We start from the raw sequence: 25,604 nt of genomic DNA on the forward strand, positions 1-25,604 counted from the left end.
TACGCCAGGGTATTGGAGAGGAGAGTCCGACCGATAGTCGAACCTCGGCTTCAGGAGGAACAGTGTGGTTTTCGTCCCAGCCGTGGAACACTGGACCAGCTCTATACCCTCTACAGGCTGCTCGAGGGTTCATGGGAGTTTGCCCAACCGGTTCACATGTGTTTTGTGGACCTGGAGAAGGCATTCGACTGTGTCCCTGTGGGGGGTGCTCCAGGAGTATGGAATCGGGGGCCCTTTATTAGGGGCCATCCGGTCCCTGTACGAGCGGAGCAGGAGTTTGGTCCGCATTGCCGGCACTAAGTCGGACCTGTTCCCAGTGCATGTTGGACTCCGGCAGGGCTGCCCTTTGTCGCCGGTCCTGTTCATAACTTTTATGGACAGGATTTCTAGACGCAGCCAAGGGCCGGAGGGGGTCTGGTTTGGGGACCAGTGGATTTCGTCTCTTCTTTTTGCGGATGACGTGGTCCTGCTGGCCCCCTCTAGCCAAGACCTACAGCATGCACTGGGGCGGTTCGCAGCCGAGTGTGAAGCGGCTGGGATGAGGATCAGCTCCTCCAAGTCAGAGGCCATGGTACTCGACCGGAAAAGGGTGGCTTGTCCTCTTCAGGTTGGAGGGGAGTTCCTGCCTCAAGTGGAGGAGTTTAAGTATCTCGGGGTCTTGTTCACGAGTGAGGGAAGAATGGAGCGGGAGATCGACAGACGGATCGGTGCAGCTGCCACAGTAATGGGGGCGCTGTGCCGGTCCATTGTGGTGAAGAGAGAGCTGAGCCGAAAAGCAAAGCTCTCAATTTACTGGTCGGTCTACGTTCCTACCCTCACCTATGGCCATGAACTTTGGGTCATGACCGAAAGAACGAGATCACGGATACAAGCGGCTGAAATGAGCTTCCTCCGTAGGGTGGCCGGGCACTCCCTTAGAGATAGGGTGAGGAGCTCGGCCATCCGGGAGGGGCTCGGAGTAGAGCCGCTGCTCCTCCACATCGAGAGGAGCCAGTTGAGGTGGCTCGGGCATCTATACCGGATGCCTCCTGGACGCCTTCCTCTGGAGGTGTTCCAGGCACGTCCCACCGGGAGGAGGCCCAGGGGACGGCCCAGGACACGCTGGAGGGACTATGTCTCTCGGCTGGCCTGGGAACGCCTTGGGCTCCCCCTGGAGGAACTGGAGGAGGTGTCTGGAGAGAGGGACGTCTGGGCGTCTCTGCTGAGTCTGCTGCCCCCGCGACCCGGTCCTGGATAAGCGGAAGACGACGAACGAACGAACTTATCCAGACCTGGAAAATAATTAAACGTCATACCTTTCCAGACTGCGTAGGAAACCTTGATAAATATTAACAAGATCTTAATCTTGGAAAAGCTAAACTATTCAGAGAACACCTGATTCATCTTGCTTCGATGACACATATTTGGGATAAAATAACAGCAGACATAGACAGACTCTGCTCTTTTCATGTGTTGTAAAACCTTTCATTTATTAGACAAAAATATCCACAGAATAATGCATGTTGCATTATAGGAACAGTCAAAACAAAAGCAGCTTTCCATAGAAATAGAAAACAGAGAACACCACATGGTGAGAGTCCTGCTGCAGTTCGTCCACGTGCATCAGCACCAACAGAAACAACATGACTGATTTTCAGTAATATAATATTAACCCTGTCATCCTACTATTAGTCAAGCCAATAAAGCCATGCACCTCCAGTCTAAAGCCAGCCTTATCAAAGCTGCAATATATACAATGTAAACAAATGACAGGATGACATTTAAGGGTTGGATGAGAGTTAGAAGTCCAGAAAGGTGTAAAACAGCCAAACTTTAACATGTTTTAAGAGCTTAGTTTCAGCATTGACCTTTATAATTAGCTTCTGCTCTGTTTATTCAGAGCACTGAGGTGTAAATGAATAAATCCATCAAGAAAAGCCAGCAGCACAGCAGCAAAGAACATGTTATATAATTACCGACCTTTATTACTGGCAATCTCTCTGAGATCTACGTTGTTCCAGCCAAATTATGAGCACTTTTCTTACACCTCACCAAACAACAGAACACATCGAACCTGTTGAAGCCCCAAAAATTACATTTCACCTGCAGGTGGAGGCTTCACTTTATTATTTATTGATTAGCAGAAAATATGTCTTGATCATCTTCAATTACAAGCCGTCCACCTCAAATATGCCCTGCACAAGAGGAGACAATAAAACCTATAAATACAACAAACATCTCTGCAAGTTTAATGTGTGTAATTTGGATGGTATGTTCATAAATAAAATGTTGCTTTGCTGTTTTTAAAGGAACATTTTCAAGATTGTCTAGAAAACCAGAGCTGCTGCAGCTTTGAAGACTGTTCATTCATGTTGGTTCGTTAAAGTTCAGTAAACCTCCTTAACTTTTAAATAAATACATTTGTTAATAGAAAACCTGTGCAGTAGGTCTGTATGAGCAGACACAACTTACACCTCTGTTCCCAGTTCAGTTAGTGATGTTAGAGTTCACGACGAGACAAAAATATATGCTGGCCAGATTCCTAAATCTGCAGAAAGCATTAAAGTTTCAGCATAACAATCTGAGCAGCAGCCATCTTTAAATCTGTAATCAATAAAACCATGCTGCTGCATGCTCTTAGCAGTGAAGGCAGTTACAGAAATGAAAAAAATATCATAGTTAACTTCAGGAAAGAAAAACAAAATCACTGGGAGGTTTAAATCTGCTAAACTGGGTGTGTGACAGAAAGACTTTAAATCATCCTGCTGGTGGGGGCTTCTGGGAAAAGCCAGAACTCAGTGAAGCAGCACTTTAATGAACCAAACTACTAAAACACATCTGGACTGAGAAAAGCATTCCCACACAGAAAACGTGAGAGATACTTGGCAAACGAAAGCAGCTGATTTATTCAATTAAATAAGGTAGTGGTTATTAAATAAATGAAAGTACGTTTATCGCTACAAAATGACCAGAACTTTGCAACGTGGATCTCTGAAGGGAGGCATTTTGACTTTGTTTAAACAAAATTAAGAACATATTGCTTTTCTCAGCGCCTCGGCCGGGTTCTTCTGCGTCCTGGTAAACAGGTTGGGTTGTCGCATTGTCTTTATTTCAGGCTCATGCACAGCAAGCAGGTCATCCTCTACATGTCAGTGTCAATATTTCTGGCCATTGTGGATTCGCTGTTTGGACTCTGAGGGTTCTGCCAAATCACCTGATGGCAGGACGACCATTGTCCTCGGACCGGAGCTGCTCTCCTGGATGAAAGAGGAGAAACGTGTCTGAACCTGCTGAGATTTTTCCTTCTTAAGATAATATCGACATTCAGTAAGGAATTCTTTTCAGTTTATTTCAGTTTTTCCACCCAGACAATAAAAATAAGCGAGCTTTTTGCTCTCAGACCAGCAGCAACATGTGCACGGTTCAAGGTGAACATTTTCAGAAAGATTATTTTTATTTAAACCGTACATTAATTGCATAATACAACCTGAAAGTTCAACTTTTTTAATGTTCAAGGTATCATTTTCCAGAAATCGATTTTCAAATAAGTTTTAAGTATATTTTCACACTGATTCTTTGCTCTAAAAGGTTTAAATCACTTTCCACAGGACATTTTTAATTAAAGCTAAATAACCAGGTCAAGAGGACATTTGTAGCAGTAAAACCATCCTTTTGTTACCTCAGCTATGTAATTCTTTATTTAATCCAAAACACTGCAGCACAAGTTCTGATGACAGTTGAAAGGACAGGTTACATGTTTTCTAATTTAGAGTCTCTTTATTGGTTCCCTGTAAAATCTAGGATCTCATTTTAAATTTTTGTGCTCTTGATCTATTAGAGTTCAAACAGAAAGGCCAGAAGAAGGCAGAAAATTCTGACATCCAAGATATCATAAAATGCTGAATTTTACAACTGTATTCTAAGTCATTTTATGTTTAAACCCTGTTAGACAGATTAGTCTGTCTGCAGTTGTAACTGAAGAAAGCTGACATGCTAATGTGTGGTTTTTCATGTTCTTCCAATATATGGTAAATTTTTCTACGAATAAAACCAGATAAAGGTTTACGGACGGTGTGCGTCACCTGTGCAGGGAAGAGTGTGGTTGTCGTATCGGGAATTGCTGCTCTGCAGAGCCTCATCCTCAGTGTCGCTGTCACTGCTGGTTGCTGCCACCAACACAGATGACTGATCTACACACAACACAATTTAACATTTAATTTAAAAGATCCTTGTTTGTAAAGTGAAATTAATGTGCAGCCAAACACAAGGGCTGAGTTGGCTCTCTCTCTCTCTCTCTCTCTCTCTCTCTCGCTCCTATTTGTTGTAATATTAAAGAACCACTATTTTTAGGTTTTAAAATAAAAACAAACATAACATTTTGGATTAATTTCTTCTATAGGATGTTAGTATTTGTGGAACATGTTGTTAGAAAGCACAGTCTCCAACCTGATGACAAGAAAAATACATCTAAAACACATATTCATGGAATTACTTGGATTTATTATTGTATCTATATTTAAAAAGGAAAAATAAAAAAGCAAAAATAAGATGCTGAGAAACTGAGCAAATACATTGCTTCTTAAATTTACCAGAGATTCCCACATAAAAAATCAAAACTGTCCCTTTAGTAAAATAACCCAGCGTTGCTAAATAAACTAATAATTTTACATTGATAACTTTGCTTTACTTCACTTGCATGTACAATTAATGAACAAAACAGATTGAAACTAACCAACTAGCATTTATGTTAAAGCAACACGATGGATAGTGCTGACATTTATATAAGTGAACCCACCTTCATCTGACTGTGGAGGAGCAGAAATCCCCTCCAGCAGGGACTGATTGGAGTTTCCTAAACTTTCTGACTTGCACTCCAACACCGCCGCCCTGCAGCAGGAAGAAATGACCGTATTATGTGATGATGTGGAGAAGCGATGTTTACTGCAGCATGAGAAGTGTCTGAGTCGCACCCGAGAGTCCTGCCGCTGCAGGCCTTACTGGCAGTCATGTAGCTCGGTCCTCCCAGAGAAAAGATCTCGTCTCGGGGCCCCGAGGCGCCGTACAGCTGCTGTTCTACCGAGTACTGCGGCTTGGTGCTGGTGGAGGCTTGATCCGACGAGGAGGAGCCCAAAGACACAAGGGGGCAAGTGACAACTTCAGGCTTCAGCACTACTGGAAAAGAAACAAAGGGAATGAAAGAAGATGGAAACACAGTTTTGGTTTAATTGATAAAATATGATAAATAGGGAGAGATTGTACACCAGTAACATGATGCATCAATAATCAATTAAAATGTAGCAGCAGTAAATTCAGATTTGGCCTGAATTCAGATTTAAGAGCTCATAACACAGAGATCCTAAGAGTTTTACAGTACTGTGAAAACATGTTTGTGCCCCAACAGATTTCACACCCAGTTGTTTCGATATCGGATCAAACTAACTTGAGTAAAGCAGTAAAGTAAGTTTTCAAATGATGATTTCATTTACTAAGGGAGAAAAAGCTATCCAAACCAACCAGGCCCTGTGGGAAAAAGTAATTGCTCCCCTTGTTAAATCATGCATTAACTGTGATTAAACTACCTTTCACCACCCAACCCCAGACCTGATTATTATCTGACCTGCAGGTATAATAAATAATTAAAGTAGAAGCTTTCTGAAGGCTAAACAATCTCAAAAAGCGACAAGTCATCTAAAAATCTTCAAAAACAGTCGAAAAACAATGCTATTTCTACTTTGGGATACCAACAAACCCAATGTGGGGGTCCTGATCTGTAACTGGAGAAAGCATGTGGTAGCAGTAGACGTGGTAAACCTTTACAGTAGAGGCTGGTCTCCCAAAATGACTCCAGATCACATCAACAAGTCAACCAGGAGGTCATTAAACAACCCAGAACATCTGAAGCACTGCAGACCTCACTGGCCTCAGCCAAGGTCAGTGTTCAAGATTTAACAGTAAGAAAAAGACTGGGCAAAATAGCATCAATGGGGAAGTTACAAGGCTGACCCAAAAGAACACAAAGGCCCATCTCACACCAAGAGTGTGAACGTTTGGCATTAGGCAACACTGCAGGCAAATGCAGCCCAAAGCCCGACCCTTTTGCCCGTTATCCAACTTTTCACGGCAGTCTTAAAGGCCCAAATCTGTTCACCTCCAAAAAAATACAAGTTGTGCCACTTTCATATGTGGTACAAAATCGAACACGCGTCCGATACGGTCATGTCACATTTCACCCAACTTTCATGTCATTGTTCTGGCTCCGACTACACATCCACACAGACGTCTCTACAGCTGTAGCAGTCACTGCTCCAGTAAAGACCACTGTTAATAGCTGTGCTCCATTTTTTCTCACTGTTCCTCGTCTTGTTATGATGCAGTCATAATATTGTTGGCTCCCATTGCTCAATAACTTAGAGATGCCGGCATCCATGATTACTTCCCTCAACAGTGCGCTGCGGTGTGACGTCAGTATTCTTCTGTACATGCGGGTCGCTATGGGGTCATAAACCGTTTAGATTGAAGTCTGATAGCGGTCGCATTAAATTAGTAGTTTGAACAATCCCTTTAGCCAGCCTCCCAAGAACAAATACAACCCCCAGGTAGATCCGACGGATAGTGCTGAAGGTAGAAAAACGAAAAGTGAACCACCTAAACCATTCAAACTGAACACCAAGATCACGATTTGTCGCTTTCTGGTTGCACTATTTGTAACATTTTGAATCGGCGCCATGGAAGAAGACCCACGGAGGTTCAACTATGGGGAAAAAACAGGATATCCAGACTGGCATTTCCTATAATGCATGCAGACAAAAAGGAAGTTTATAGAGAGAATATCCTTCAGACTGATGAGATAAAAGGCATCGCTGCCCAATGCCAGAAAGTTTAGACTCAGTTACATGTCATAGAACCTCAGGATAAAGACCCAAAACAAACAGCTAAAAGCGCTTAAGAATGGCTGAAAAAAGGCCCTCTGTGGGCTTAGATCTAAATCGCATTGAACACTGAGGGACAATTTTGTTGAGCATGACACGAACATTTTGGTGTAAAAACAAAATAAAAATGAGCGAACCAATCTAAAAAGAATCCGACAACTTGGCAAATTTAAAGTGGGAACTGTTAATATTCAATGCTTTGTACGGGACAAAATTATATATATATGTATACTGTTGTGCAGAAAATAAAACGGTGTTAAGTGACGAGCTGTGCATAGTGTTAAAACAACCCACAGTTTAACGCAGACGAGCCACTCGAGAACCAGCGCCTATTTTCAGTCCTACTCCAGCAGCACAGAGAGCAGAGTGGATGTTTTTAGAGCCGCACTGAAGAGACACTTAAAAACACACAAGTCAAGTACACTCAGCTTTAAAACAGCAAGATTTCCACCACAATGACCCATAGTATGAAGATAAACACCAATTTAAGGCTGCTCTAAACAGCATTTTATTTGATCACAGAAATATTACAGCACTGGCTTAACCAGTAGACAGAAAACACAGTTGCAGCTTTTTTCTCCAACAAACATTATTAGGGTTGAAAAAGAATAAAAAAAAAAGCTGGAGCCTACTGACCCTCTACAGCTCCTATCCCATCTTTAGGATGCAGACTGAGCTCTGCAGCAGCCCCTGCTCCTCTCAGATCTTTCTCCATCTCCTCAGGACTCCTCCTCTTCACAAGCAGAGAGCTGCCACTGCTGTCCAGGACAGGAGACAGAGATTTCCTCGCTGCAAACAGAAAAACATGTTGGGAAAGTCTGGAGGCCTGTGGTGGTCTTAACAAGCGATGGATAAATGTATACATTTTATTGATGTCACCTTTTAAAACAAATAAAATGATAATAATAGCCACGTTCATTTTGACAGAATTATATGAACGGTCTTTGTTGAATTCATAATACATTAAATAAGGGCAGGACACATGAGCATCTTCTCCTCTTTTGTTATATTTCATTTATCATCTAAGAGATTCCCAACCAGAGATCCCACTGCAGAGCTCAGGGGGTGGGTGGTGGGTTTCAACAACAAAAAGACAAACAGACTGTTTTCAAAATGACATTCCTTGCAGACATATTTGGGCTCTACAACCGATCGACGGGTGAGTTGGAAAAATGTCCTGCAGGGTGAAAGAAATGCACACAGAAACACCTAGAGGGTTCGCCCTTGCCTCTTCATGAACAGATTACAACATGCTTCAAGAGGAAGGTTCTGTTCACACCGAGGACAAACAGGACTTCAGCTGTGGCTCAAGTGCCATCAGCTATTCAGAGAGAGAAAAATGATTCCCAGGAGGAACAAAATAATTCTGGATCGTCAAAGCAGATGATGGTGTATCCGACCGACCAGTTTCAGCTTATTCTTCTTCTCAGAAGTATGTGAATGTTGAAGTGCTTAGCCTTTATTAAAGCTTAGAGGTCTCATCTTTTTTCAGACAAATTCAACACGTCGCTAGAAAAGGACAAAAATAAATACAAATAAAATGCAAGAGTTTTCTAAGAATTTATGGCAGTATTTTCACAGCGGTCAGGCTGGATGAATGGATGGATCAATTTAAGGACAGATGGATGAACAGATGGATGGATGAACAAACAGATAAACGGACAGAAGGACAGATGGATGGATGAGAGACGGATGAATGGAAATGTTGGATGGAGGGAAGGACAACTGAATAGATGGTCTTCTGAATGGACGGATGGACGAATAGATGGATTACCAGATGAATGAATGGACTGATCGGTGTATCAAAGGCTGCACAGATGAACGGATTGACTATTGTTTAATAGACCTCTGTGAATATAAGTCGAGTACTCCACCTCCGGGTCTAAAGATCGGGGCCGATAACTGCTCCAACCTGCTTAAAACATGATGTAGTTCATGAGGAGAGAAACTCTCAGCGAGATGAGCCACACACATTCATATTTGCTTCCAGTCTTTAAACACTGGTTCTGCATCACCGCATTTTGCTGTGTAACTGCTTTCAGACATTTCCTGACACGGTACTTACTGGGTCGACAGGCCCTGGGTCGGGCCGCAGCTGCTCTCCCCACCACCTCCAGCTCCAGCTCACCACCCTTGTGACAAGCTGGCAGGTCCGGATTACCAGAATGAGCTGAAACCTCCTCCATGCCGCAGCCACCAGATGGGCCCGGTCCGGGCTCTCCGGACTCCCGCGCCTCCATAACCTGACTCTTGACATCGGCCATCTTGGTGCGGACCTCGGCCATCTGAGCCTTAAGCCGGATCAGGACGCCCGAGTCTGGAGCGGACCGCCGCACCACCTGCGGCCGTCGCTCGCGCTCCTTTCTTGAGTGGGCGTGTGCTGCAGAGAAACAGAACAAACACAAAGACATTCAAAAATGTTTGTACAGTTCTGCATTTGGCTCTGATTGATACATGAGGTGAAGACAGCTTTGCTGTAAAGTTGTGGGATTTTCTGGCTGACTCATTTCCATTTCTACTGACCTTATATTTGCCCTGGTGCACAACAAAGATTAAAGTTATTACTCTCTAAAGGTATTACTTGAATTTTCAGCAAAAGCAAACACTTGCTTGTTTGTGTTTTACATAGTTTTGCTACCATATGTTGCAAAGTAAAGATGCTCTCATACAGTTAATTAGCACCAATGACGGTAAATTTAAATGATCTGTTTAATGTGACTGATAACATATAAACTTTATATTCTTGTTTAAGATACCTGGAAAATATTGTTTTGTAGCTTTCCAGACACTGAGATGGAAAGCTCAGTAACGTTCCCTTAAGCAGGATTCAGACTTTCCTACGATCTCCAGGTCCTCCATGATCGTTTAACATCATTTTGCAGCAATTTATAAAGTCCTTTTTAAGTGTAAAAGCAATCATGACTCAACTGAGGTCTTAGTACTCGGCAAACTCTTTCCACCATCCAACCGCAACGCTGTTACCATGAGTATGAAATCAGGTTTCTGATGGAGGTTTCTGCCCCTCCACCATCATTTTCAGTCTTATTGTGGAGGAGAAAACTCCATCGGGACTTTCAGTAGCTTATCAGCAGCATGAGAAGATGCAGCTGAGGCAGGTTTTCTGTACAGCGCTGCACACCACAGTGCTTTCCATTTAAGCTGAGAAATTTCATTAAAGAGAATGTAGTCAGAAGGAATCATGCGCACAAACTACATTATCTGTGATTTTATCGTTCACATCAAGACATGAAATCTCTTTTTATTAACTTAATGTGTCTATTTGTTAGACATAATATACATAGTTCTTCAGAGTTTCCTCACCTTGTAAAGACAGATGTTTCTCCTCTGCAGATTTGCTCCTGATATTTCATAGTTTATTAGATGTTGGACGTTTGTTTTTAACAGAGTTGCTTTGGTGATGGTGGGGGGGCTTAAAGCTGCTTAAAGAAATAGTTTTTATAACAGCCAAATAAGTGGAGGGAAGCAGCATGGCAGCTGCGCTATCAAAACAGAATATACCTTTCTAATTAGATCCATTACATAGACAGCGCATATCTAACCTTCCCAATTAACGAAATTGATTATTTTTTTCTCATTTTCCCTCCATTTATTAAAAATTTGTTAAATAAGTTCATGTAACACGGTGAGTTAGGTGAGGTTTTGTTCTGGCAATAATTTTAAAACAGCTAAATTTTTGAGTCTTAATTTTTTTCATACAGTTGAAATAAAAAGACATCCTAAAACCTTTTAAATAAATAAAGATAAGCACAAAAGAACTTAAGCCTAAAACGTAGCAACTGTTGAACAAAATCACATTTTACCTCACAGAAACCCTGGGTGTAAGTCAATTTTCTTCACAATGATTATTTTTAACGCTTACTGACCTTGGCTGTGTAGCAGAGACACTGGAGGTCGAGGCTGGAGGCCCCACAGAGACTCTACACTGCTGCGCTCCTTCAGATCCAGCAGCTGGATCAGGATGACTGGGTCTATTTCCAGAAGGCTGCTGCTGCCTGGCCCAACAGCGCCCCCTGAAGGAACAGCAGCAGCTCCGCTCCCACCGCTACTACGACCTGCAGCAGCGAGTCGATGTGATGAGCGCATGCTGGTGCTGGAACCACCTGATGATCAGAAAGCCCGACAGCGCTTCAGGTTCACACGTCTCTGCTTTTTATGCAGAGACGTGTGAACCTCATGGTTTCACTTTACCAAGTATCAAAAAAAAAATGTCTATGTATTTCTCATTTGTCCACATTAGTCTATGCTGCTAAATGCATTGGATTATTATTATTATAATTCTTTTCAAACAAAATCTAAAATATTCATTGAAATCTGAAATTCAAGCTGCAAATTCTGTTTTTAAAGAACCAATGTGAAGTTAAAACCTACTAGACAGTTGCAGCTACAAACGGGCAGCACCATCTCTCTGTTTCACTCAAACATGCTCACACAGGGAACAAGTGTTTCTATATCAGCAGGCAGCGCAGAGAGCACAGTGATCCAGCAATGACTCATCTTCTTCATGCCTTTCAACACCAACACAGTCAAACACACTGAGGAGCAGCTATGGGGCCTGTCATCCATCACTCTTTCCATAACAAGAACAATTTCAACTCCAGAACAGCAGTGGATGTCTTTGATTGCCTTAAATGAAGAGAACATGTGGCCTTCAGGTACATATTTGAAGGTTACAGCCAAATTCTCTTGGAGAAATCATGGATTAGCAAAAAAATAGAGCAAATGCACATTTGTTGTCTTTAATAAGACCCATTTCACTAAGCCACTCTTATAAATGAGAAAGATCGGAGAACATGCTATTCAAGTAACAATGTTCATACAGAAGGACATAGGTGTCCAGTCCTCGATGGCTGGAGTTCTGCAACTTTTAGATGTGTCTCTCTGTCAACACATCCGAATCATAATTAGGTCATTAGCCGGACTCTGCAGAACTTCAGTGAATAAGGAAGTAATTCAGTCCTTTGATTCAGGTGTATTGGACTTGGGTCACATCTAAAAGCCGTCTACATCTACACGTAAAGCGATACAGAAGGGCTAGACTAGTGATCCAGGATTTTCTTTCAGCCACACCAATGAGGATGATAGCAAGAAAGGCAAAAAGAAATAAAAATCAAAGCTCACCCTGATGCCTGGATCGGAGTTTGGGTTTTTAAAAAGACGTGCAGGACTTGAACATGTCATACTGTGCAAGCTCGACATGACAGTAACTCCTGTCGCACAGCAAGATGGAAGATGTCAAATCCACGACAGATTGATGCAGCACAATCACATCAGACAGATCCGACAAGCACATCGGTTATGGTTGAGTTTATTATTAGAGTCGGATGCTGAAAAGAGGGAGATGAGGAGGAGAGAACAGAGACAGCTGCGGCTGACTAAAACAAGAACAATAATGAGACGACAGACGATGAGGCAGAAAATATCTGACTCCTACTTGAATCTTGCTGCAGGTCGCCTCTGGTCAGGAGAAACTAAATCAGCGGACGATGCATCTATCATGCTGAATGACCACAGAGCAGCAGTTATAGCTCACGACCAAGGATTTTCTATCATGATTGAAAATTTTGCTGAAGATGGCCTTTAAACACACAGTGTGAACTTAGCTAATAATGGCGTCCTGTAGTTACTGTGTCCCCAGAACAACCACCGGATACTATCTACTACTTTTCTATGGGCTCTACTTTGGCCGACTCCACTCAGCCAGTTTCGCGACTGTTTCCATTACTGGCTTTTCCCCTTTTTTTTTTACTTTGCATGTTTGTACTGCACACTTATCTCATGTTTGGTAGACTCACACCAAACCATAAGACAGCGAGGGTTAACAGCAGCACAGCACACAACCTTGACGACTGGAGGCGCGGCTTCAACCCGTAACTGCAGCTGTCAGTGAGTAAATGGAGACACAGCTGCTTCTGTGCAGACTGGAGCGAGATCAGGCCGAGTGGAGCCAAGCGGTGCTGGAACCGTAAATGGAAAAGAGGCATATACCAACTGGTTGCTTGGGAAGACTGACAGGAAAGGCCTTTTCTGTTGTACCATCACAAAAGTCAACATCTGACATTTGCTAAATGGTTCTGATACTTTAACTGAAACCCTGTGCTTTGGTGAGATGACAGATGAGTTCTTCAGAAACAAGCTCTCCAGATGAGTTTAGTTGGAAACAAAGGATGATTACGTGATGAAGAACCTCATGCCTACAGTTAAGTACAGTGGAGGATCTGTGAGGCTGTGGGCCTGTTTCTCTGCCAAAACCATGATTGATTTTAATAATTATTTCTCAAAAGGTTTTTCCCCTCACTAAAGAAATGAATTTTTCCAATAATTTCCAGTTTGAGGCTATGCTATGACTCATTTATTTTTCCATACATGTTTAGCTCTCATATATTCCTTTTTTTAAGAAAACTGGCAGCAGAACAATCTAAGGCCATAAATCTATAGCAATTAGTCAGCCAAACACAGCTTTAATTATTGTTAAACACTTTAGATTAGTTCTTTTAATGAATCCTTAAAAACGTTCTAGAAATGTTTTATAGTATGGAGCCTCTAGAAAATTAGCAGTCCTATAAGGAAGTTCTTATAAAGCCTCTATTATTACAGCTTATTGCAGTCTAGAACTGCTGGAGCCAAAATTAAGTTTAAGGATTGGATGAAACACTGAAGAAATGAACCGAAGAGAAAAAAGGAAGAGGATACACAATTCTGCTTTTATATGACAGGTTGAAAGATTTATGAACCCAAAAGTGGAGCTCTAATAAAAAATGGCTGCATTATAAAAAGCAATTATTCCTCACAGCATGCACTCTGAAAACAGACAAACACTGGACGTGCAGAGGTCTATTTATAAGGCGCACGCGTGTAGCTCTGAGCTGCATGACTCTCTGCTCAAGTCCTCCAGGGCCTCATAGAAGACAATAAGGACAGAGATGCTACCAAACAGCAGGGTTAATAGCTGTGGGAGTCAAGCATCCAATGAATCATGTAAAATACCTGCTGTTTGGATTATACCTGTGGCTCCGGCCAGGTCTTCAGAAAGCTCTCCTTCTTCTGCCTCCAGGTTTCCGATGAAGTCCACATCATTTTCCCCTGACCTGAGGAAAAATTACAGGTGACTTTAAAACCTTATTTCATCCCCGTCAAAAAGCAAGAAATGAGACCAAAAGTTTATTTCTGAATGATTTTTAAAAGGTGAAACACTAGGAACGACGTTCCACTCACATGGTCTCCTCATCTATGTCGTTCTCTTCTGTGTTGCTAGTGGCCGTGGAGCTTCCTGAGGTACTGCTTCCGTCCAGCGGGTTCACCTCCTCCTCGGTGAGACAGTCCACCTCCAAGTCTCCGTCCGACAGCTCCTGAATCACAACCAATATTCCATGATTTGCATAATTTTCCATATTCAAATGTACAGAAATCTCTGTCCTACTTGTCCAATTATTAATGTATAGATGCACAAAGTTGATTGTGGATTCATGGTACGTACATTATTTTGCCAAAAGTATTGGGTCCCACAACCAAATCAATGAATTCTGGTGTTCCAATCACTTCCATGGCTGCAGGTGTATAACGTTTGGTATGGAGAAACTTGACTAACCTACCCAGAGTCCTGACCCTAACCCTCCTGAACACCTGTGAGATGAATTAGAGCAGAGGCTGCAGTTCTGATTTTCTCCTCTAACTATGAACACACTCCTCAACCTATTGGAAGACGTTTCCAGAACAGTTAAAGTTGCTGTTGCTGGCGACGGTGGGTCCATCAACTAATTGGACCTTATAGATTAAGAATAGGATGTCATCAAAGTTCATATACATGTAAAACGTAGACAGGCAAATACGTTTGGCAATATATTGCATTCCTACAATGGTCAAGCTGTGATATGGAAGCTGAAAGGAGACAGGCAGCCAGGAAGGAATGAAGGGAGAACGGATGGACAGAGATCTGATTGTTCGTTGCAGTCTGGACCTGTCCTGCTTAGTGGATGAACCAAACCACACAGTGATAGATGTGCACAAAACAGAATGAATTGTACTTAGTGAGTTGCTGCAGGAAGTACAGTCTCTGCTGTTGCTTTTTCCAAATAGTGTCTATTGCCCCTTTTCCATTAGTAACTACTGTACTCAACCCAGGTTGGTTCGGCTCTACGCGGTTTAGTTCGTTTTCTATTACAATTAAGTACCATGTCAATGTGGGTGGGATCGTCAACAGCAAGGCGGCCCCACAGTCCGAAAAAGTAACGTAATGTCGTTTATAGCGACACAAACACAACAACATCTATGACTGAGAGTAAGCTAACGCTAACCAAATAATAATGGTCATTTACACAATAAGCCCAGCATACGATTCAAGATATTAACGGTTAAAGAAATTAGTTATTAAAATATGCTGTGACTAGTGACCCCCCTAACCAATCAGTGAACGACAGTCGTCTGACGTCACGTTTTTAGCACGACTCGGCACGGTTGGAACAGCATTGAATCATGTTCTAAAAATAGTAACGGTTCCACCTAACAGTAGCCTATAAAGCAAGTAGAGCCATATCAAACCACGCTTAGTAGGGACCAGTGGAAAAGGGGCACATCTGTGAGGACCAGTTCAGGTCCCACGAAAGGATGGTTCCTAGAAACCAGAAGTGATCCACAGTAGAGGGAGGAGCTTAAAAAAGTCATTAAAAATCCCCCTAATTTACATGCAGTAATGATATGACAAGGAATCATGGGCAGGAAGTATTACTGTAGGATGATTTCACAAAAGTTTAAAGTCAGGATACAGTCGAGTCCGACACTAAACCTTACAGGCCTGCTGAGTCTTGCTTTAGTGTTTGAAAACTGCAGTCTGGACAAACCCTGAACCATTCCTGATTGTGACAAATTTACAAGGCCTTCTTATACAGCAGGAATCTGACGCAGTATTATTTAGGTCTCACATTTGAGTCATCATGCTGCGTTCTCTCCTCTTCTTCTCCTTTCTTAGAGTTGCTCAGAGTGGTCTGGGCGTCGTCGTCACTTTTCACCGAGCGAGGGTCTCTCTCAGACATTGCGGTGCCTGCAACGAGCCTCAGGTTGGGGGGCGAGGAGCTGCGGGACGTCTGGCGGCGAAACAACTCAATGGCCAGCCTCTGACATCAGACACATGAATTAAACAGGTTATCTGATGGAACCACGAGGCTGAGCAACAAAACATTCAGTTCACGACATGCCTCCTTCAAGTTGTTGATCTGTTGGATGTAGCCGCTCTGAGCCGACTCCAGCTGGCTAATGTACCAGTACTGATCTCTGCACTTCTGGAAGAACGTAGGTGAGCGAACCTGGTAGCTGCACAACAGAAAAAAAAAAAAAAAAAAAACACAAATTAAATGCTGCTATTTATTAAAAACCACCAGAATTGTTTCATATCATCAGAGCAGAAAGGGATGCCACAGAGTCATATCTGAGCTCACCGGAGGACCAGCGTGTCGGTCTGCATGTTCAGGTAGCCCTCGCTGGCCAGCAGGTCCAGTCTGAAGAAGCGGTTGTAGCCCCAACATTCACCAACCTCGAAGTCTGAAGCAAACTCTCGGATGATGTTCTTGGTCGGGTCGCTGGAGGCCTGGTGGACCATCTCAACACGGTACTCATATCTAAGCAGATCAGGGACACTGTTCACATCTTGGTACCGAATGCACTAATATTTGGGTGTTTAAGACCTTAAAATTATTTAAACACAACAAATTAAATAATCCATTGGGTTTCCATCGATTGAATGTGATCCAATTGATTGTTAACAGGCTTCCAACAACAGCAAAACGTCACAATCTTTAAAATCTAAACATACCAGGGATGTCCTGCTATAACCTCTACACATTATTTGGTTGCTATAACCAATAAGGGTTTTCCCAACAATCCAAATGATTTTCTACCCTTTAGAATGATGCTCACAGTCAAATAGTGACTGTATCGGCTGGTTACAGCTTCGTTCCCGTCTGTGTGTTATGTGACCTGCTTTGCACGCTGTGCTTGGTGCTGGGATTCCTGTTGGTTTACAGGAGAGGTGCTCAAAACAGAAGAACAGCTTCTGCTGTAATATTTGTCAGCACAAATGTAACTGAAATCACACTGAAATAGGATAGAAGCTGAATTATCAAGGAGTCACATCAAAACATAGAGCAGGGAGGCCATCAGTAGCCTAGCTCTCAAGCTGCCCAGCAGAAAAATGTCGTCACGAGAAGCAACACGCGGGTTTACCGAGGACTGTAGATCTGCTGACTCATGCATATCTTTAGGAAGAAATCAGCGTCTTGCCGGAGACAACCCCAATACTGACATAGAAGATGTAATACTGATTCAATATTGTGTGATTTAACTGCATTTTAAAGCTAGGCAGTTGTCAAGGATATACATGGCATTATTTTATTGTAGCATCCAACTGAAACTGTGTCAGCAAAAGCCTGTTGTTAAAGTACTCAAAAAAATCTAGATCAGGACAGACCAAACCGACATTTATTTACTTACTTTATCTAAATCACTCATAGTGCAACAACATAATTCCCCTTTTGGGATTAAAGGTCTTTTCTTCCATTAAATTCAAATCCTCATAACATCACAACACTTTTTCTAAACATGAAGTGGTCATGGCGCGGCCGTCATGAATTATATAGTCAGTGTGTAGAGAAGAACAAACAGACTATACTTTGACAACAAAACAGCCAATTTGTTTCTAATTATCAGCAAAGGTTAAAGTTGTAGTATAAAGCATCATGCAAACACAAAACAAATGAGGCAAATCTGACCTTTAATTTAGGTTCTGCTCATTATATAGAAACTCAAAGCATTTCTTCTGACCTGGCCATCAGTGTGTTTATTTTAATGTGGGTTCTTAGCAAACATACTTTGGATTTAAAGATTTTCTGCCCAAGGATAACTCAAATATTTAAAAAGGAAAGTTATTATTTAAGGAAGTGTTTCCTCTGATTACCAGCTCCATTTTAGATATGATTAATCTATCTTTAGTAAATGGATCAGAACCACAGGCTTTTAAGTTAGCTGTAATTAAACCTTTACTTAAGAAACCTTCGCGTGATCAAAATGATTTAATAAATTACAGACCTATATCCAATCTTCCATTCTTATCTAAAATTCTTGAGAAAATAGTTGCTAATCAAATGTGTGAGCATTTATACAGCAATGACCTGTTTGAAGAGTTTCAGTCAGGTTTCAGAGCTCATCATAGCACTGAAACAGCTCTGCTGAAAGTCACTAATGATATTCTTATGGCCTCAGATAATGGACTTGTGTCTGTTCTGGTTCTGTTAGATCTCAGTGCTGCATTTGATACAGTCGACCATAATATTCTCTTAAAAAGGCTGGAATATGCTGTAGGGATCAGGGGAACAGCGCTAGGCTGGTTTAAATCTTATCTGTCTGACAGATTCCAGTTTGTTCATGTAAATGATAAATCATCTTTAAACTCCAGGGTTAATTGTGGAGTACCACAGGGTTCTGTACTTGGGCCAATTCTCTTTACTATATATATGCTTCCAATAGGTCAAATTATCAGGCAGCATAGGATAAATTTTCACTGTTAGGCTGATGATACTCAGGTTTACTTATCCATAAATCCTGATGAGCCCAACCAGTTAGATAGACTACAAGCATGTCTTGAAGATATAAAAACTTGGATGACTTTAAATGTTTTGCTTCTAAATTCAGACAAGACAGAAGTTGTCGTCTTTGGACCGGAGTCTTTAAAAAAGAAACTGCTTAGTCAATCACTTAACCTGGATGGCTTTAATTGACCTCCGATAATAAAGTAAAAAACCTTGGTGTTATTTTTGATCAGGACATGTCATTTAAATCCCATATTAAACAGGTTTCTAGGACTTCCTTCTTTCATCTCCAGAACATTGCCAAAATTAGAAATATCCTGTCCAGGAGTGACGCTGAAAAACTAGTCCATGCATTTGTTACTTCAAGGCTGGACTATTGTAATTCTTTACTATCAGGATGTCCACAAAATGCAGTTAAAAGCCTTCAGCTGATTCAAAATGCTGCAGCAAGAGTTCTGATGAAAATTAAAAAGAGAGATCATATTTCTCCTATTTTAGCTTCCCTTCATTGGCTCCCTGTTAAATCCAGAATAGAATTTAAAATTCTCCTCCTCACATATAAAGCCCTTAATGATCTAGCTCCATCATATATCAGAGATCTGATTGGTCCATATGTTCCTAACAGAGCACTTTGTTCTCAGACTGCAGGTTTACTGGTGGTTCCTAGAGTCTCTATAAGTACAATGGGAGGCAGATCTTTTAGTTATCAGGCTCCTCTCCTGTGGAACCAGCTCCCAGTTTTAGTCCGTGAGGCAGACACCCTGTCTACTTTTAAGGCTAGGCTTAAAACTTTCCTTTTTGATAAAGATTATAGTTAGAGTGGCTTAGTTTATCAGGGAGGAAGTCTTCCTCCCTCCCTGTTGGTTGGAGTAAGGGGGAGTCAGGTTTAGCCTAAACCGGCTCAGTTATGGTTGAGGTGCAAACACACCCTCCATTTCTGCTACCTGTATGACCCATTCTCTTTTCCAATGGTTATAATCAGTCTGACAGAGAGAGGTATCCCAATCCTTGTGGTTTTTAGTATAACAATGACCATCAGTGGGACCCTTTGTGGGGTTCCTTTTGACGACATTGTTGTAAATAAGCGCCGTTTAACTAAATAATCTGAACTGAAACTATCTGTGTAGTTATGCTGCTATAGGCTTAGGCTGCTGGAGGACATAACAACCACTTTCACCCTCTTTGCTACATTCTCACACTACTCTCCAATTTTGCATTATTTGCTGTAATTTCAGCTTTTAACTTTGTTCTCTCTATTCTCTTCCTAGAAGCTACACCTGGCCTGGCTCTGTGTCTACCTGTGACACCTTTCTGGAGAGGGGAATCGTCCGAGCTTCTGCTGGCAACAACTTAATGCTCACCTTCTATAGATGATCCACATAGCCCTGTCTTTTAGTGTTTAACCCTTTCTCTCTCCTAGACATGGCGATTGACTGAGCTTCTACTGTGACTAACTCTATGTGCTCTCTTTCAGACTCTAACCTTGAAAACTGGCTCAGAGTTTATCTGTTCTTTCTTTCTAGATGAAACGACTAAAGGAGCTACCTCCATTAACATTTACTTTTCCTTCCCATAGAAAGTACTCCTGGATCAGTGCTTCTTTGTTCTTTTTGTGTCTCTGCTCTGTTCTCTCAAACCCCCAGTCGGTCGTGGCAGATGGCCGCTCACACTGAGCCTGGTTCTGGTTCTGCTGGAGGTTTCTTCCTGTTAAAAGGGAGTTTTTCCTCTCCACTGTCGCTACATGCATGCTCAGTATGAGGGATTGCTGCAAAGTCAACGCCAGTGACTGTCCACTGTCTCTACATGCTCATCCAGGAGGAGTGAATGCTGCAAGTCACTGACTGGATGCAATCTGCTGGGTTTCCTTAGATAGAAAAACATTTTATCCAATTTGAATAAATAACTGAATCTGACTGAACTGTTCAATGGTTAGGATTAATAGGAATGTATGAACCTGACTGTTGTGAAGAACCTTGAGACAACATGTGTTGTGAATTGGCGCTATATAAATAAAACTGAATTGAATTGAAAAGTATTTTCAAAGAATCTAATGAAAAAGGCAAAGTGCATCTGAAAATCTAACTTCTCTGTCAGAACAAGGGAAAATCAGTTCTGTTTTTATTTTCCATTTGTTATGATGAAAAGATGCATGTTAAAATTGAAAATCGTTTTCTGAAAAACGATTTTAAATTTGTATGAAATTAGAAATCTGAAAAGAGAAGGTGTGTTTGTTGGAGAAATGATTCCTACTTTGATGTTTCAGGAAGCCCAGCAGACAGTTCGAGGAACACAGACAGATAGTTTCCACGGACGACGCCGTTTCCGTCCTGAGGAAATACACGGTAGTTACCGGCTTTCAACAAGATGCTCCACATTTCTTTTCCCAATTACCCCAAATGCACTAACCCACCAAATACACTTTAAAACTTTGGCAACAGGTCAGATGGTTTCAGACTTACTGGGTAGACTTTAAGTCTCCAACAGAGGCCAGATATCTGCAGAGGAGGACTGTAGACCGGGTCGGCCCGCTGCCTCAAAGTGCTATAGGTGAAAAATACACATCAAACCAACAGGGACATGAACACAATGTGACATTTCACATTTTTAATCTCCAGTGAATATTTGATAATTACAATTAGTGTGGACGGAGCAGCTCGGGCTACAGCTGATGAAGACGTTAAGTGTTTGTTAAAAAAGGGATAAAAGTTTGGTAAAAAAGTAAATAAGCCACATTAAATAAATGGGGAAAACATCCAACGCTCACACACATATCCAACCAAGACCTCCACATTACAGGTAAAGATGTGTGCGAAGCTTAAAAATGAATTAATCTTTCATTGTATTAGCATAATCAGACACTGAAAAAACATAGAATAATCCAGGGTTTAATTTGATATCAGTTATTTAGTGGAGAAACAATCGTATGTTGGTACCACTAAAAATCTCAGTGAAATAAATGTACCTAAATATAGACTTTACTTTAAATTGATCAGAATGTTGAGGAGCTTTTAATTACTAAAACAAGACTTCTTGTTTTCAGCGGGTATAAACATGATGTGGCACTCTTCAAAGTAGGAAAGACAACAGAACATGTTATTCAAGTAAGGTAAATTTGCATTTCTATGCTTTAGAATAGAAATGGCTACAAATAAATCTCCACAGTTCCGAGCAAAGAGTGGCATCTTGAGGTCACCAAGGCTCCATAGCAACCATTTAGCAGTTATCTACATATCAACTGGTGCATGGAGGCCATGCCAGGAGAGATCCTTTTCTCTCTTACCATCACAAACGTAAACATGTGGAGTTAGCTAAACACTACTGGGAATTCAGCTGGAACTGTGTGCTTTGGTCAGATGGGGGTAAGATGGAGCTTTTCAGCAACAAACACTCACTCCAGGGTGGGCCTCGTGTAAAACAAATAGTGAATATGTGGAAAACCACATCATCCCAACTGTTGAGCATAGTGGAGGATCTGTGATGCTGTGCTGTGGGACTGCTTCTCTTATATATTGCCATGAGAACCCTGTTAGATTGCATGGGATCACTGACACCTCGTCAGTGTCTCAGTATGCTCCAAGCTGATGATGAAATACTCTGGGAACAGATGAGCAAAAGGAGGTTGTATAAAGTATTAACAGAGTGTTCAGTAATTGTGGCGCTGCTGATCTTGTTAAAAAACATTTGATTTAGATGGAAAAGTCATCCTCTAAAAGGAATTCGCTCAAATGCTGGATTTGGTCCGTGCAAATATTGAAGCATTTTGGTCTGCTTTCTTAGATTATCACCAGACTGACTACACTTTAATCACATCCGTATTTCATTCCTTTATAATTTATTTTAGCTTAAATAATTTAGGCAGAGCTCACGCTACGCCCTTATTCTACACCCTCATTCAGTCTGTCAGTAAACTGCTTGCTGCTCAAGCTGTGAAACAAAGTTTTTACACCATTTTAATGTTTCTACTAGAAGTTACAGAATTTTATGAAGGACTAGAGACAAAAATGAAAAAAAAAAGTTAACGGAGTAATAAAGCTCCTTTCATAACAGAGGGATTAAAACAGCCTAAATAAAGATTTACCTGAAGTTGACGAGTACAAAAGTGCTGGAGTCATAGGCAGGAACCAGCTCACTACAAACGACACAGACATTACAAGTTATTGAATGCATTCAGATAGGTGAGAGCGACATTTGTAACAAGCCATGAAATTTGCTGAATGTGTGTATTTTGTTTCCACTCCCAGGTTACCTGGTGAAGTCTGGGGGGACCGGCGTGGTGACGAAGGACTGCATGGGTTTACGGTGGACCTGCTGGAACATGAGCAGGATCTCTGGGCTCTTAGAGATCAGTTCACTCTTACTGCACGAGTGAAGCTGCTCAACACAAACGTATGCAAACACAAAGGTCATGCTGCGAAACCACTCAAATATAAATCTAAAGTTGTGTGTTGATAAACCTGTCAACTTTCTGTTATGAATCTGTTCTATCAAACAGTCAACAGTCCACATTTTTCTGGTTCCATATTTGTAGAGTACTTAGTACATCTTTGGACAATTTTTAAAGAATAAATGAAAAATTCATCAGGAATTAAAGCATATTTCTACTCTGGTCAGGATTTAACCATGAAACCTGCAAAACACCATAGAATGAAAGGATGTGGACAGATGGATGGATGATGGATGGATGGATTAATAATGGATGGATGGATGGACGGACGGACGGACGGACGGGTGGATGGATGGATTAATAATGGATGGATGGACGGACGGATGGATTAATAATGGATGGATGGACGGACGGACGGACGGGTGGATGGATGGATTAATAATGGATGGATGGACGGACGGATGGATTAATAATGGATGGATGGACGGACGGATGGATGGGTGGATGGATGAATAATGGATGGATGGATGGATGGATGGATGGATGGACGGATGGATTAATAATGGATGGATGGATGGATTAATAATGGATGGACGGAAGGACGGACGGATGGATTAATAATGGATGGATGGACGGACGGATGGATGGGTGGATGGATGAATAATGGATGGATGGATGGATGGATGGACGGATGGATTAATAATGGATGGATGGATGGATTAATAATGGATGGATGGACGGACGGATGGATGGATGAATAATGGATGGATTAATAATGGATGGATGGATGGATGGATGGATGGATGGATGGATGGATGGACGGACGGATGGATGGATGGATGGATTGATGGATGGATGGACGGACGGATTAATAATGGATGGATTCATAATGGATGGATGGATGAATAATGGATGGATGGATGAATAATGGATGGATGGATGGATGGACGGATGGATGGATGGATGGATGGATTAATAATGGATGGATGGATGGATGGATTAATAATGGATGGATGGATGGATGGACGGATGGATGGATGGATGGATGGATGGATGGATTAATAATGGATGGATGGACGGACGGATGGATGGATGGATGGATTAATAATGGATGGATGGACGGACGGATGGATGGATGGATGGATGGATGGATGGATTAATAATGGATGGATGGACGGATGGATTAATAATGGATGGATGGATGGATGGATTAATAATGGATGGATGGACGGACGGATGGATGGATGAATAATGGATGGATTAATAATGGATGGATGGATGGATGGATTAATAATGGATGGATGGACGGATGGATTAATAATGGATGGATGGATGGATGGACGGATGGATGGATGGATGGATTAATAATGGATGGATGGATGGATGGATTAATAATGGATGGATGGACGGATGGATTAATAATGGATGGATGGATGGATGGACGGATGGATGGATGGATGGATTAATAATGGATGGATGGATGGATTGATGGATGGATGGATGGATGGATGGACGGATTAATAATGGATGGATTCATAATGGATGGATGGATGGATGGATGAATAATGGATGGATGGATGGATGGATGGATGGATGAATAATGGATGGATTCATAATGGATGGATGGATGGATGGATGAATAATGGATGGATGGATGGATGGATGGATGGATGGATGGATTCATAATGGATGGATGGATGGATGGATGAATAATGGATGGATGGATGGATGGACGGACGGATTAATAATGGATGGATTCATAATGGATGGATGGATGGATGGATGAATAATGGATGGATGGATGGATGGATGGATGGATGAATAATGGATGGATGGATGGATGGATGAATAATGGATGGATGGATGGATGGATGGATGGATGGATTAATAATGGATGGATGGATGGATTGATGGATGGATGGATTGATGGATGGATGGACGGACGGATTAATAATGGATGGATTCATAATGGATGGATGGATGGATGGATGGATGAATAATGGATGGATGGATGGATGGATGGATGAATAATGGATGGATGGATGAATAATGGATGGATGGATGGATGGATGGATGAATAATGGATGGATGGAACAGCTGTTTCAGGATAATTTGGAATGATTTATTTAACGTAAACATTTCACAAGTTTTCCTTATAATCATGCAAGACTTCTAGAACAAGACTGTATGAATATAATCTATAATTAAATGTAGTGTTTTTTCCATTACACATAGGTAATGGAAAATTAGGAGACATTAGTACAAATGCTTTTAAGGAATATATTGTTCAGAAACAGCCAGTTACTTAATTCATAACAATTACAACAGAAGCTTCCAGCTAAATGAATGAATCAGGGTGATTATGATAGAACAGTGTAATCACACAGCATGACAAAGTAGTTTCTGGATTATTTGGATACCAATGAATGGAGGCTTTGATCTGTAGTGAACAACGGACCTGATGCTCCACCTCCTGCAGCAGAGACTCCAACAGCTCCGTCTCTTGGGTCAAGGACGTCTTCTGGCCTGTTGGGGAGGAGAACGCATTTCTATTTTCAGTGTGCTGAATCTGGGCCCAGATGGAGGGCTGCTGAGTGTGTGAGTGGGCGGCGGTGCAGGTTGTGTATGTGGGCGCTACTGAGAGCAGGCATCCGCTCGCTCCTGATAAATATTTCATATGTGTATTAGTCGTGTCTATAAATGGCAGCTCCGCAGCTT

General features: G+C 41.7%; 1 protein-coding gene across 3 annotated transcripts in view; it reads right to left on the bottom strand.

The window, feature by feature from the left end:
- Positions 1–1,440: 1,440 nt before the first annotated feature.
- trim37 (tripartite motif containing 37) overlaps positions 1,441–25,604 on the bottom strand; it is a 39,608-nt gene continuing 15,444 nt past the window's right edge. Inside the window, exons 9-25 of one of the 3 annotated variants that reach the window (XM_047379064.1) lie at positions 25,345–25,412; positions 22,749–22,873; positions 22,581–22,631; positions 20,962–21,043; positions 20,753–20,829; positions 16,358–16,537; positions 16,118–16,232; positions 15,845–16,036; positions 14,142–14,275; positions 13,932–14,014; positions 10,793–11,029; positions 8,974–9,288; positions 7,545–7,697; positions 4,950–5,151; positions 4,775–4,866; positions 4,062–4,169; positions 1,441–3,236 (exon numbers count right to left, since the gene is read on the bottom strand). In XM_047379064.1, coding sequence (XP_047235020.1) covers positions 3,190–3,236; positions 4,062–4,169; positions 4,775–4,866; positions 4,950–5,151; positions 7,545–7,697; positions 8,974–9,288; positions 10,793–11,029; positions 13,932–14,014; positions 14,142–14,275; positions 15,845–16,036; positions 16,118–16,232; positions 16,358–16,537; positions 20,753–20,829; positions 20,962–21,043; positions 22,581–22,631; positions 22,749–22,873; positions 25,345–25,412 — 2,261 coding nt within the window. In that variant the 3' untranslated portion in view covers positions 1,441–3,189. The remainder of the gene's footprint in view (positions 3,237–4,061; positions 4,170–4,774; positions 4,867–4,949; positions 5,152–7,544; positions 7,698–8,973; positions 9,289–10,792; positions 11,030–13,931; positions 14,015–14,141; positions 14,276–15,844; positions 16,037–16,117; positions 16,233–16,357; positions 16,538–20,752; positions 20,830–20,961; positions 21,044–22,580; positions 22,632–22,748; positions 22,874–25,344; positions 25,413–25,604) is intronic. The other 2 variants (XM_047379062.1, XM_047379061.1) reach the window with 2 other exon arrangements.

The sequence above is a fragment of the Girardinichthys multiradiatus genome, chromosome 11 (assembly GCF_021462225.1).
Source record: "Girardinichthys multiradiatus isolate DD_20200921_A chromosome 11, DD_fGirMul_XY1, whole genome shotgun sequence".
Classification (NCBI taxonomy): Eukaryota; Metazoa; Chordata; class Actinopteri; order Cyprinodontiformes; family Goodeidae; genus Girardinichthys; species Girardinichthys multiradiatus.